The 13,693-nt window shown below is 53.7% G+C and overlaps 1 protein-coding gene across 1 annotated transcript in view; it reads left to right on the forward strand.

Annotated features, from left to right (window-relative positions):
• Positions 1-12,076, forward strand: part of JPH2 (junctophilin 2) — a 63,514-nt gene extending 51,438 nt beyond the window's left edge. The window contains exons 3-6 of the mRNA XM_058562663.1: positions 7,276-7,394; positions 8,447-9,159; positions 9,964-10,058; positions 11,365-12,076. Of these exons, the coding sequence (XP_058418646.1) occupies positions 7,276-7,394; positions 8,447-9,159; positions 9,964-10,044 (913 nt within the window). The 3' untranslated portion in view covers positions 10,045-10,058; positions 11,365-12,076. The remainder of the gene's footprint in view (positions 1-7,275; positions 7,395-8,446; positions 9,160-9,963; positions 10,059-11,364) is intronic.
• The last annotated feature ends 1,617 nt before the right edge of the window (positions 12,077-13,693 follow it).

Raw genomic sequence — 13,693 nt, forward strand, 5'->3', positions numbered from 1 at the left:
CATCAGTGGATGAACAGATAAACTAAATAGGGTTTATCCACACAATGGACTGTTATTTGGCAAGAGAAAGGAATGAAGTGCTGATACGTGCTACAGCGTGGGTAAACTTGAAACAATGTTTAGATGACGTATCCTTCTACAAGAATGCATATTTACATCCCAATTTGTTGGCAGTCCATAGAATTTTGGAAGGGAATTGCTGATAGTATTGTTCTAATAATAACAAAAACCATGATAATAGTGATCGCTAATATGTGTTAAGTGCTTGGTTTATGCTAAGCACTTTTGTGTTATCTCATTTCAGACTCTTAGTAATTTTGTGAGATATGTGTTATTATCGCCATTTCATAGTTGAGGAAACTGAGGCCAGAGAGCAAATGTCAGGTACCCAGAATGTGATAACTACAATTTAGACTTGAGCTTGGGCCCTTACCCCTATATGTGAGGGGCTTCCCGGCAGGGGATCAGCACATAGTTGCCGGATGACTGGAGTCCTGAGGGTGGGGTGGGGAGGACGGTCCCTGTCGGTCAGGGCTCCCTGACTGGGCCCTTGCCTACATCCTTGGTGGCGGGGAGGGGGACTTTCTTGGGAGCTCTCTGGGCGGGTGGCCGGCTGTGGTTCCTCCTCATGATTGCTCTGACCATGATTGTTCTAGGGCAACGGCCATGGCCAGCCAGAGCCGGGGGCGAGGGGCGATTTTGGGAGAAGGCAGGGCAGTGGCATCTGAAGCATCCCCCACCTCAGGGAGACACTTGGCAGCACTGTCCCTTAGCGACCTCGGTGGCCTCCAGAGAGGCTGGCAGAGGCCTGAGCTGGGGACTCTGAGTATCTGCCTCTGTTCTCCAAAACTACTGTGGGCTCCTTGTTCTGAAGATTATTTTTTTTCATTTTAAAAATGAAAAAGAAATTTCTTCTTCATTTAACAAATCAGTGGCATTTAGTACATTCAGGATTTTTGTTTTAGTTTTCTCCAAAAAACTGTGCTTCTTATTTATTTTATTTCACAAGCACCTCTTTGGCACTTCCTTTGTCCTGGCCCCTGTTCTCACTCCTTACACAGTGTCTCCGAGGTCGGTGCTGGTGGTGTCCCCATCTTACAGATGAGGAGACCGGGGCTCCGGGGGCTCAGGCTTGCCCGAGGGTATAAGGAGCAGAGCCAGAGCTTGCACGGAGGCAGCCCAGCCAGAGTTGCCCCTTTCAGCCACTCCGCCAGGAGGTTTATGGGCTTAGCTCTGCACCCCTGTTCATCCATTGATTTTCTGAGATGTTGCATGGTTGACTTAGTAGAGCTGCATTAGGCTATGAGCTCCCCAGATGGCTGCTGGGTCCTATTCATCCCCATCCCAGGTCCCAGCACGTGGAGGACCTGGCCTGGAGTCAGTGCCAGGAGGGCAGCGGCTTGGTGTGATGGGTAAGAGCTTGGGCAGATTCACTTTCTAGCTGTGTGACCTTGAGAAAGTGACTCCGCCTCTCTGAGATCATATGTATAAAGGTGGCCATAGCACAGAGCTGGGCACACAGTGCTCACCAAATAACAGATTAATATTATTAATAAGAGTAGTAGAAGAGACGGTTGTTGAGTGAATGCATTAGAACAGGGGTCAGCAAACATTTCCTGTAAAGGTCAAGATGGTAAATATTTTCAGCCTTGCAGGTCATATGGTCTCTGTGGCAACTGCTTAACTCCTGACCATATGTAAACAAATGGGCGTGGCTGTGTTTCAATATTTATATGGACGCTGAAATTTGAATTTCATGTAATTTTCACGTGTCAGAAAATATTACTCTCTTGGTTTTTTTCCAACCATTTAAAAATGTAAAAACCATTATTCATAGACAGTACAAAAACAGGCAGTAGGCTGGGTTTGGAGTGCTGTGGTAATTTGCTGACCCCTACAATAGAACGTGAGCTCTGCAAGGGAGTTTTTTTTGGTGAGGAAGATCGGCCCTGAGCTAACATCTGTGCCCATCTTCCTCTGCTTTGCACATGGGATGCCACCACAGCATGGCTTGATGAGCAGCGTGTAGGTCCCTGCCCGGGACCTGGGCCCACGAACCCCGGGGCCGCTGAAGCGGAGCGTGCAAATGTAACCACTGCACCACCGAGCCAGCCCCCACAAGGGACTTTTTGATGCTTGGTTTGCTCTTGTATCCACAGTGCCCAGAAGAGCGCCTAGCACACAGTAGGTGCTCTATAAAGTTGTGGGTGTTGAGCTGTGCTTTAAGGCTGGGAGGGTGGACGAGGGCAAAGAGCATTGCAGATGGAGGAAGAGCCTGAGCAAAGGCATGGAGTCCGGGGTTAGGCCAGCGAGTGTCGCTCTTTGGCCCAATGGAGCCATCAGTGCCTGGTGGAGATTATAATCGGGCAGTCAGGGGTCTAGGGTGGGGCGGATGCTCTCAGAAGTGCTTCAGTTGGGTTAGCGCCCTGCCCCTGTCCCTGAACCTCCAGCCTTATTTTTAACCCTGCTGACGAAAGATAATCCAAATGAAATCAAGAAGAGTGGCTGATCCCTGCCCCTCCCCCTGCCCCAGTTACTGCCCCTTCCCTTCCCCCCAGCAGGATCAGAGCCATCCTAGGAGACCCTCCCCCAGAGGCATCAGGCCAGACACCGGAGTGGTCACAGGAGAAGTCGTTCCTGCATTTCCCCTTCCGGACCTGAACTCGGGGAGGGTCCTGATGCTTAAAGAGAAACACTCAAGGCTCAGGGAGGTTGAGCAGGCCGGGAACTGCCCAAAATAGAGCTGGATTTTCTCTCTGTCTGTCTAGCACATGCTTCTCAAACTTCAGAGAGCAGTGGAAGTATCTGGAGAGCTTATAAAACAGATTCCTGGCTTCTCCCCCAGAAATTCTGATTCAGTAGATCTGGGGTGGCGCCCGAAAATCTACAGGTCTAGCAAGCTCCCAGGTGATGAGGAGGCTGGGGGTGCATGGACCACACTGTGAGTGGCGCTAGACTGGAAGCCATAGCCTTTGGGCAACAGCAGTTCGGTCTGCCCTTCACCCTGTGAGCTGCCAGATACACCCCATCAAGACTGCCTCGGGCCGAGGATCTGGAGAGCCTGGAAGGCCGTGCTAAGTAGTTTGGACTTTATTTTGAGCTCGGTGGGAAGCCTTGCAAAGATTTTAAGCAAGAGGTGAGGCTATTGGATGTTTGTGTTAAGCAAGCTCATGGTGGCGCTGCGTGCAGGACCAGTTGTAGGGAGCAAGCCTGGGGGCAGGGAGGTGGCAGATGAGGGTGGGGGGCTTTGCAGGAGAAGGGACAAAAGGACGGTGAGATGGGCGATTCTAGAGCTTAGAGGGAGTAGAAGAGACAGGAGTTGGTGACAGATGGCTGTGGATGTTGCAAGATGGGGGGGTGGGGGTGGGAGAGCACTGGGATTCTGGCTTGAAGGCTGGGGAGCTAGGGAGCATTCCTGGAATCAGAGGCATTGGTGGGGGGAGGGCTGATAAGGGATTCAGTCGTCCAGACCTATGGACAAGGGCAGAGGGGGGTGCTTCCTTCAAACACAGCAGCACTCACTGCCTTGGGCTCTGGCCTGCTCCCCCCAACCCCAGTTCTGGCTGCCCTGAAGGGTTCACAGTGGATCCCCGGAATCTTCCAGGGCTCTGTGTGAAGGCTGCCATTCCCGCCTGAGGAGTCCTGCAGGGCAGCTCCCCGGGGCATCAGGAAACAAGCCTCATCCAGCTCGCATTACCAAAAAAGGACATTTTCTCAGTTTGAAGGTTTGCCCAGCCCTTTCCCTCCTCCCCCACCTGGGGTTTCAGGTTTCCAGGGAAGTGTTTCTGGAAAGTTCAGGACTTTGAATCACACATAGCCATGTACAGGCATATATGAGCCGGGGGATTTGCATGTACCACACTCAGTTTTGATGTCACAAAGGTCATCTTCCTCCTCCTCCTCCTCCTCCTCCTCTTTTACCACCACCACCACCACCATCATCATCACCATCATCACCATCATCATCGCCGCTCAACACTTTCCTATGCTGCTTCTCATTAGTTTTCACAGCAACTCCAAGAGGGGAGAATTATTATCTCCACGGTACTGATTAAGAAACTGAGGCAGAAAGAGGCAGAGCTACTCCCCCGAGATCCTAGAGTCCCAGTGGGATCAGAACTAGACTGAGGCGAGTCATGCAAATACAGGGTCTGATCTAGTCTTTATTTACATTTTGTTCGTAGCTTGTTCGTCAAGGATTTTTTTGCATTAATTTTGCCTTTTAAAAATAATGCATCTTGATGACTGAGTTTTTCGTTATCCCCCTAAACTTTGAGCTGAGGCAAATGCCTCACTTGCCTCACCCTGGCCCCTGTCTTGGCAGAGCCAAAGTCGGAATCCAGGGCTGCTGATTCCAAAACTGTGCTCGTAACTGTATCCAAAGCTGCGCCCTGACCTGTACATATATGCGTGCGTGCGTGCATTTATGTATTCTTTCATTCAGCAAAATATTCTTTCCTCCAGGAAACGTTGTGGCAGTGTGGCAGAGTGGAGAGGGCAGGGGCTTGGGAATCAGACCGTTCTGGGTTTGAACTCCACTACTTGTTATTGAGTGGAAGTGTAGCCTGGGGCTAAGGGCACAGACTCCAGGTCCCAGAATGCCTTGGTTTGAAATCTCGCTCTGTCACCTGCCGGCTGTGTAAGTTTGGGTGAGTTCCTCAGAACCTTCCTGTGGCCTGGATTTCTCCTCTGTAAAGAGGGGCGATGGTAATAACATCTGTCACGTAGAGTTATTGGGGGAATTAAAGGAGAATTTCTGAAAAGCCCTTGGCATGTGGTAAATGCTCTGTAAGCCTTAACCATTATCTTGCATCCTTGACCAAGATACTTGTCTGAGACTCAGTTTCCCCACCTGTGAAGTAGGGACAGTAAAAACTACCTCCCAGGCAGTTTGGAGAATTGAAAGGGATAACACAGGTAAAGGGCCTGGGACGGGGCAGGAGCTTAATAAAATTTACTCCCCTATTCGGGGCTCAGTTCTGTGCTGGAGCCTGAGATACAGACACACACACACACACACACACACACACACACACACACACACACACACAACTCCCCAAGGAATTAACTCATCTGCACGTGTGGACACTGATTTGACCTTTCAGTTTCCTAGAGGCACAAGCTCTTACTCCCCCCAGGGCCTTTACACATGCTCTTCCCTCTACCTGGCTTGCTGTCCCCACCTCACCTCTATGGGCGTAGTTTATGTATTTCTCCATCTCAACCTGAATGTCACATCCTCAAGGAAATCTTCCTGACCACCTACCTCCACTGCCAGTCTGTATCCAGTCTCCTTGTTCTACATGCTCAATGCATTCTATACTCTTCCTTCATGACACCTCTCACAATTGCAGTAAATCTTTTTTATCTAATTACATTTTATTAAATAACTTGTTGTTTATTTGCTTCCATCCCCCTCGCTTGACAGTGAGGGCAGGGACCAGCTTTGTCTCATCCACAGGAATCTCTGTCCTCAGCTCCTGGTCACGCAGGCTCTGGAGTCATCTGGCCTGGGTTCAAATTCCCAGCTCCTGCATTTAATGACTCTGAGACCTTGGGCAAGTTATTTAACCTGTGTGTGCCTCAGTTTCCTTTTCTGTAAAATAGAGAAAATGATAAGAGCACCCGCTTCCTAAGGCATCATGATGATTACAAGAGCTAATCTTCATAATTCCTTTAGAGCGGTGCCTGGCCCACTTGTAAAGGGGCTGTGATTATTTTAGTAGTTATTAATATTTATTAGTATTTATTTATTAGTATTAGTGTTATTAGTCAGGCTAGACTAACAGCTGAAACAAACATCCCCCAAATCTCAGGTGCTTAAGGGAAGAAACATTTAAGGCTTGTTTAAATGTTCCACAGTTAGTGTTTCAATTTAATGCTTGAATGTTCCACATTCCACTGTGGGACTGTGGGAGGGGGACTTTGCTCCACGCAATAGTCATTTATGGCGCAGGTTCCTTCCACTGTGTTTCTTAACCTGGAGTCCACAGCGGGTTGTGTGGATATGATTCAGGGAGTCTGTGAACTTGGATGCTGTCTTAGGTTAGACTCCCTTGAAGCTGTAAGATGGGGATTCTGTGCCGATGGTTTATTGAGGGAACACTCTCAGGAGAGAGGGGAGTGAGAGAAGCAGAACAGGGCGGGGAAGTAGCTGAGCAAGGATGTGGTCTTACCGGGAGTCCTGCTTCAGCCTGATCCCACAGGGCTCTGGAGCCTGGCTTGGACGACAGCGTTGATTCCTTCTGGGGCAAGAGAGGGCTGGGCAGTGTCATTAGTCATTGGTTGGGCTTCCTTGGTTGGGGGAAGGTGGAGAGTTTTGACCTCTGGAACAAGATGGCTTCTTGATTGCACTTCTCTGGGACAGCAGTGAGCCATTAGCAGTCAACTCAGCAGCTGAGAGTGGGTGCATTTGCCCAGTGAAGGGATCTGGGCAGGGTCCCACAGGGTCTACAACAGATGGGAGAACTGCATCTTTATTTTTACTTAACCTCTAAGTGAAATTTAGCATTTTCTTCAATTATGGAAGCAGGCAATAAACTTCAGTAGTATCAGCAGTATCTATGACTTTGTCACCAATAGAAATCACAGATATTTTCACGTCACATTACTATTGTTGCAATGTCCTCAAAATATCCTTTATACTAATCTATACTTTAAAATTATAGTAGTTAATAGACCTTCTATTATTTTCTTTAATATGTTAATAAAGGACATACATTATTATATTACAGATTTTTTCCTTTATTTTGGTAACAGCGTGTCAATATAATTGCATCCCTTTATAGTCTTATGTAATTTATGCATTTTGAAACCTTATTCTGCAAAGGGGTTCATAGGCGTCACCAGATGCCAAAGGGGTCTGTGACACAAAAAATGTTAAATACCCTGTTTAGGGGCCTTGGCCTCCTCTGCATTTCACCAGCAACAGGGGAAAAAGAGAGGGCGTAGAGGATAGCAGGGGAGGTTTTTATGGACCAGGCCTGGAAATGGCATACATCATGTTTTCCCACAATGCATTGGCCAGGACTCAGTCACCTGACCACATCTAACTGCAAGGGAGGCTGGGAAATGTAGTCTGTCTGTGTGCCCAGAAAGAAGAAGATATGGTCTGGGGAATGCACAGCAGTCTGGGCCACAGGGCTCAATAAATATTCATTGACACCATGCGTGAATGAATACTCTGTCCAGGGTTTCTCTTTGTGGGTTGGGGAGGAAGGGCAGAGGGCTGGTTCTCTGGAGGGATCGTGAATCTCCGCCATGTTGTCTCCTTAGGACAAGCCACGCCAGGGCCAAAGCAGAGGCAGCGGAACAGGCTGCTGTGGCTGCCAACCAAGAGTCCAACATTGCTCGCACTTTGGCCAGGGAGCTGGCTCCGGACTTCTACCAGCCAGGTAGGGCCAGCCAGGGAGGGGATGGGCAGGACAAGGTAGGAGAGGTTGCCGGGGGTGAGATGGAAAGCTTTGTTTGTTGGAAAGCTGAGATGCCCAAGTAGGTTCAGGAATGCCTGTGAGTTCTAGAAACTGTGGGGCATGGTGCAAGCATGGGATGGGATGACACAATGGGACTTATACTGAGATTGTGGCGGGAGTATCACAGGCCCCCAGTGGACTGGCCCCACTCCAGGGTCTCTTTTCTCTGGGAAATGAGGCTGCAGAGTAAGGAGGGCTTCCCGGCTCTAATGGAGACTTTGCACTGGGTTAGAGGTGGGAGCTCTCAGGGTGGGAGATGGGTGTTCTCTATATTAAAGGGTTTTAAGGTGAATGGCACGATTAGATCTGTATTTTCTAAGCATTATTCTGGCTGCAGCACGGAGATCAAAGGGAGACTAGATGGAAGACCTTGGAGCGCAGATCTGTGCCTGGGAGGATAAGTCGCTTCCTGTTGCAGCGCGCCCCCTGCTGGTCCCAGGAAGAGCGACACGGGTGTCTGCCTTTGCCTTGGGTGGTTGTAGCAACAGCTATCACTATGTGCCAGGCACTGAGCTCAGCATTTTACACGCATTTTTTTCCCCACCCAATTAGTCCTTCTGTTAGCATTTATGAAATAGGTATGATTAGGCCCATTTTTCAGACAAGGGAACGGAAAGAGACCAGTGTCACCGTTAAGAGCAGAAACTGTGGAGCCAGGCTGCCTGGGGGCTGGTCCTGGCTCTGCACTTTGTCAGCTGGGTGATTTGGACAAGTGATTTCACCTCTCTGAACCTCCCTTTCTTCATCTGTAAAATGGAGGTTAAATAACAGCATCGACCTCATAGGGTTATTAAAATGATTAAGTGAGTTAATATCTGGAAATTGCTTACACTAGTGCTTGGCACGTGGGAGATGGTAGGTGAGTGCTGGCTGAGTAAATAAATGAGACTCAGCGAGGTTAAGTGGCTTGCCCAGGATCCCCCAGTGGCGGGACCGGGGTTCAAATCCAGCCTCCCCCGTGTTGTCCCTGGCAGGTCCGGAGTATCAGAAGCGCCGGCTGCTGCAGGAGATCCTGGAGAACTCGGAGAGCCTGCTGGAGCCCCCCGACCGGAGCCCGGGCTCCGCGGGCCTCCCGGCGCGGCCCCGCGAGAGCCCGCAGCTGCATGAGCGCGAGCCCCCGCGGCCGGAGGGTGGCCCCCCGTCGCCGGCCGGGACGCCCCCGCAGCCCAAGCGGCCCCGCCCGGGAGCCTCGTCCAAGGACGGCCTGCTGAGCCCGGGCGCCTGGAACGGCGAGCCCGGCACCGAGGGCAGCCGGCCGGCCACGCCGTCCGAGGGCGCGGGCCGCCGCAGCCCGGCGCGCCCCGCCACCGAGCACATGGCCATCGAGGCGCTGCAGGCGCCGCCCGCGCCGTCGCGGGAGCCCGAGGTGGCGCTGTACCGCGGCTACCACAGCTACGCCGTGCGCACCGCGCCGCCCGCGCCGCCGCCCTTCGACGACGAGCCCGAGCCCGAGGTCTCCGGCTCCGACTCGGCTCCCTCGTCCCCGGCCACCGCCCCCGCGCCCCGAGGCCCCGAGGCCGCGCCCCAGTCGCCCGCCAAGCTGGAGCCCAAGCCCATCGTCCCCAAAGCAGAGCCCAAGGCCAAGGCCCGCAAGACTGAGGCCCGCGGGCTGACCAAGGGCGGGGCCAAGAAGAAGGCTCGGAAGGGGGCAGCGGCTGAGGCCGAGGCCGAGGTGGAGATAGAGGAGGTGAGGCTGTGGGCAGAAGGAGGCGTCCAAGGTCGGGGGCCCTAGACGTGGTTGAGCTTGAGGCAGGATTCGGGTGCAGAGGATTTGGGGAGGAGGGTGGTGGCACAGGACAGGGCAGGGGGCAAACCCCAGCAGGGATGTGGGCTCAGTCAAGTGTAGTCTTGATTCTGGAGGACATGGAGCATAAATTACACCGCGGAGCCCCAACCTTGGGGCACGGGGCAGGCCTTTGTGCCTGCTGTCTAGTCAGCAGTTCTTTGGCGAATGGAGCGGCTGGGAGCGCTAAGCAGCTGGGGCTAGGTGCACTTGCCGAGTCAGGGGGATCAGAGCTGGGCACCAGCAGCATCTGCTACCGGGTGTAGCAGGGAGGGCTTCCTGGGGGTGGAGGAAAGGCCCAACAGGGCTTGGCTCCTGGCCCTCCAGGCTTGTTATGGGAGGCTGGGAGCTAGGGACTGCAGCGACAGAGAGGGAAGCTAGGCTCTGAGGGACTGAAAGTGCGGCCCCAGAGGAATTAGCAGTGGGGAAGGCCGCGCCCCTGGGTTCCAGGCCCGACTTGGCCCATTGTCTACTTTGGGACACGTTCTTGCTCCTCTCTGGACCCTGACCGATTTGGTAGATTAGTTCCAAGAATCCCCTGGCTTTGATGGTCTGCCGTCCGGTGCTGGACACAGCAGTGAGCAAAATGGGGCGGCTGGGGGAGGGTGCTCTCAGGAGGGTCCTTCCAGAAGTTCCTGCTCCTCCAGCCTTGTTGTGACTTGTGGGGGAGGTGTTTCAGAGGCCATGAGGACTCTCCACTGTTCCCAGGTCCCCAACACCGTCCTCATCTGCATGGTGATCCTGCTGAACATCGGCCTGGCCATCCTCTTCGTTCACCTCCTGACCTGACGTTCGTCCACCAGGTGCTGCCGGGAGGAGGGGGTGGGAGCCTGTAGAGAGTTCTGGGCACCAGGGGGATGAAAGAAGGGCCTGCTGCTTGCTGGGCGTCTGTCCTGTGGTTAATTGAGACCCACTCCCCAGCAGAGGCAGGGACCTCGAGTGTGAACTTGATAGATCATGCCCTCCCCAACACACACACACACACACGCGTGGCACACACACCTCCTTAGCTCAACATTTGCAGAGCACCTGCCCTCTGTCAGGTGAGCACTGGGGGCTTCACTCACTCATTCACTCACTCATTCATTCATTTGACCAACATTTGCTGAGCAACTGCTCTGCCGGGATCTAGGGGTTCAGCAGCGAGACATGGAGTGAACACGACAGGAGTAAACCCTGAACTTCCAGCTCATTCTGTAAAAGTCTTGCAGGTCAAACATCAGGCAAAGCAGTTCTTGAGCCCCTCCCCCCAGCCCCCCACAGGTCCAGACTGAGTCCCCCTGGGATGGCCGGACCCTCTTCTCTCTGCCCTCCTCTCTCTCTTCCGGAAACCCTGCTGTCAGTCACTTGGCTCCATCAATTGGTTTTCTCCCTATGATGGAGCTGGGGGGTGGGGGTGGTGCTGGGTAAGGTCCTGTGAAAAGAGGGTGAGGTGGGCTGGGCTGAAGGGAAGCGGCCCTCACTGGTCTCAAGGTGAAGCATCTACAAGACGAATAAAATCTTTCTCCTGCTAGGACCAGCTTTCACATGGTAACTCCTGTGCTTGGTGATGCTAACAGAGTTTCTGCCTCTTGCCCTGCCCCTACCAAAGACCCTCTCCCTGGATCCTAGCTTAGTGTAGGCTGGAGGTTCCTCCTCGGTCCCAGAGGAGAAGACTCCCTGTCCTGTCACCGTGTAAATAGCCAGTGACAATGTTAGCCTGGTAGGTGTTGCCCTGGGGGCGATGCTGAGCTCCATGGGATCCGTGGTTCATAGGGGATCTGGGAATGATTGCTGCAGGGACTGAGGACGTAATGACCTGAGGATGGAAAGTGTGACCTAGATGGCAGTGGGGGAGGAGGAAGGAAGGGAAGAGTGTACCAGGCAAAGGGAACGGCACGTGCGAATAAGCAGAGGCATCGTCCAGAAGGAGAATGAAGCAGGTGCCAGCGAGGGCCGGGGAGGCCTCAGGGACTTATCTCTGATCCCGCAGAGTCAGAGCCGAGGGGCAAGGCTGCCCTGGGGGCTTGCGGGGTTGGGATCTTGCCCCAGAGATCAAGCCTGAGACTTGAACTCTGCCTTGAACCCCCGCCCCTCCTCTCGCCTGACCCTCTTGCCGTCTCTTTGCAGACCCGGGAATTCCTGCTAAGGACACAAAGACTCATCTTTTTGCAGTGCCATGCAGGGTGGCCAAGGAGGACTGGACTCTGGACCTGGAGCCCCCAGGTCCAGCTCACTTCCACACCGCAAACGTTTAAGGAGGCCTCCCGTGGCACCCAGAGGACTCGAATGTGCTGGGAACCCCCCAGGAGCTCTCCGCCCAGAGGCAGGGAAAGGCCAGAGAGAAGAGCCCTGGTCTCTCCAGCCCCCTGATGTGCTCCTGTCCCTCATCCTCACCCTCCCCCTCGCCTCGCCCCGAGGTCACCCCTTCCCTGGGCTTTTGTGTGTTTTGGGAGAAGTCACCAAAGCAGGATATTAATCTTAAATCCCAGCCCCCTTCCTTCTACCCTTCCCTCGCTTTATTTTAGCCTCTGGTTCCTGGGCTGAGGCTCCCAAGCAAGCAGAGGGAGTGACGAGATCCACGTGGTGGCCAGCGGGGGATGCGCTCTCAGCGCAGACGCCCTTCCTTTTGCAGGCTTGACCCAGCACTCTGTCCCTTGCTTCTGGATGTTCTGGATGACAATAGAAGAAATGGACATGCTCGGTCTGAATATCCCTGGATATAGTGCTCCCGTCTCCTCCCACCGGTCCGGTTAGCTTCCCTCCTGGACCAATAGAAGAGGGGGAGATGTGAGGAATTGGAGCCTTTGGCCGGAAAGCCACTGACCGGGTGGCCAGGGGGTGGGGGTGGAAAGACGGGCTAAGGGGCCGTTAAGATGCCCCCGTTTGTGAGTGTGCCTGAGCCTGCATTTAGTGTGCTCAGGGTGCACAGGGGTCGCCTGTAGGAGCCCGGGGCTGGCAAAGATCAAGCTCCTGTGATGCCTGTGGACTGGTTTGTCTGCTTGCCCCACCAGGGCCACCGCAGGCCCAGGGGAGCATGAGCATGGAAGCCCTCAGAAGCCCAGGCAGATTTCCCTGGGGCAGACTCGCAGGCAGGTGCCCAAACAGGCTCCTTGTTGACAGCATTTCCCAGGGAGAGAGGTGGAAGTCCGGCGCTCCCACTGGGCGCAGTCTGTGTGATAATTAGCCCCTCCGCTTGTTTGCAGAAGAGAGTATTTGCATGTAGCCCATTACAGATGTTTGGTTCCACACAGGGTCTCTGGGCCCTTGTGCTTGCCGGGGGTGGGTGGAGGCTGAGGGATTGTGCCCCCAGGGGGAAAGATGAAATGGCCCCTCTGAGGGTGGCGGGGGAAGGATGTGGTGATGGCATCCACGCAGAGCTGGGAGGAGCTGCTGCCCTTCTGCCTTTGTTTCTCTGGACCTGGGGGCTTTGGCATGGTGGCCTGGCCTCCCGGGAGCGGCTCTGCGACCTGAAGTTTGCTTCTGATGGGGTCAGCGCTCCCCTCCCCCCCAATACTTGGGAGCCTTCCTCCAGCCCCACACTTTCCGTTTCGAGCACTGCTGGGACTCGTGGCGTGGCTGGAATCGTGGACTGCGTTTCTGCGGAGAGGAGCCTGCGGATTCTCCCATCCTCATGGGGACCAGGGCTCTGCATCTGTGTTTGGGCTTTTCTGGACTCCTAGGGAATGAGGGGGTGGGCTGGGGGCATGCTCAGGGCTGACAGGCTCCAGGCCTCGGGTTTGAGGTCACTGTCTGGATTTTTTGGTCTGGCCCAGGGCTAGGGATGAGCCTTCGGCTGCCAGAGCTCCCAGGCCTAGTTTGGGGGCTGGTGTTAGGGGCGAGGGTTCAGGATGCTGCAGTCTGTGCGATAATAAACTTGCATCTGCTCACAGGCTCTGGCTGGGCTGTGGTGTCTGCTTGTGAGACCACGATGAAGGACTGGCTGAGGGAGGGCAAGAGAGGCTGGGGGCCTCTGGGTCATTCTGATCCAGCCCCCTCCCCTCTCTCTTACAGTTCCCATAATACCTTGTGAGGGGCAGCTGAAGCTTCAGTCGTGGAGGGGCTGCTCAAAGGCCACAGACCTCTTAAGGCAGACACTGAGTTTCTAAAGCCGACTTCCAGAAGCTTCCCTGAGCAGCATATGATAGAAGAAAGAGTCTGCCTTTTGAGGTCAGGTCTCCTTGGGCTCCAATCCTGCTCAGCCACTTACTTCACTTCTCTGAGCCTCAGTTTCCTCATCTGTAAAATGGGGAAATAATAGTACTGACCTCCTGGGGTCGTGGTGAGGATTACAGTGGATGTTGAAGCGATGTAAAGCCCAGCTGTGGAAAGCAGTTGAGAAATGGAGACTGCATCATTATTGCTGTTACACTGCAGTACTGTCATTAGCCCTCTTGCATTTTAATTGAGCACCCTGGAAGCCTCCAAGGAGTTGAGATGATTCAGGCCCCAGTCACAT

The sequence above is a fragment of the Diceros bicornis genome, chromosome 19 (assembly GCF_020826845.1).
Source record: "Diceros bicornis minor isolate mBicDic1 chromosome 19, mDicBic1.mat.cur, whole genome shotgun sequence".
Taxonomy (NCBI): Eukaryota; Metazoa; Chordata; class Mammalia; order Perissodactyla; family Rhinocerotidae; genus Diceros; species Diceros bicornis.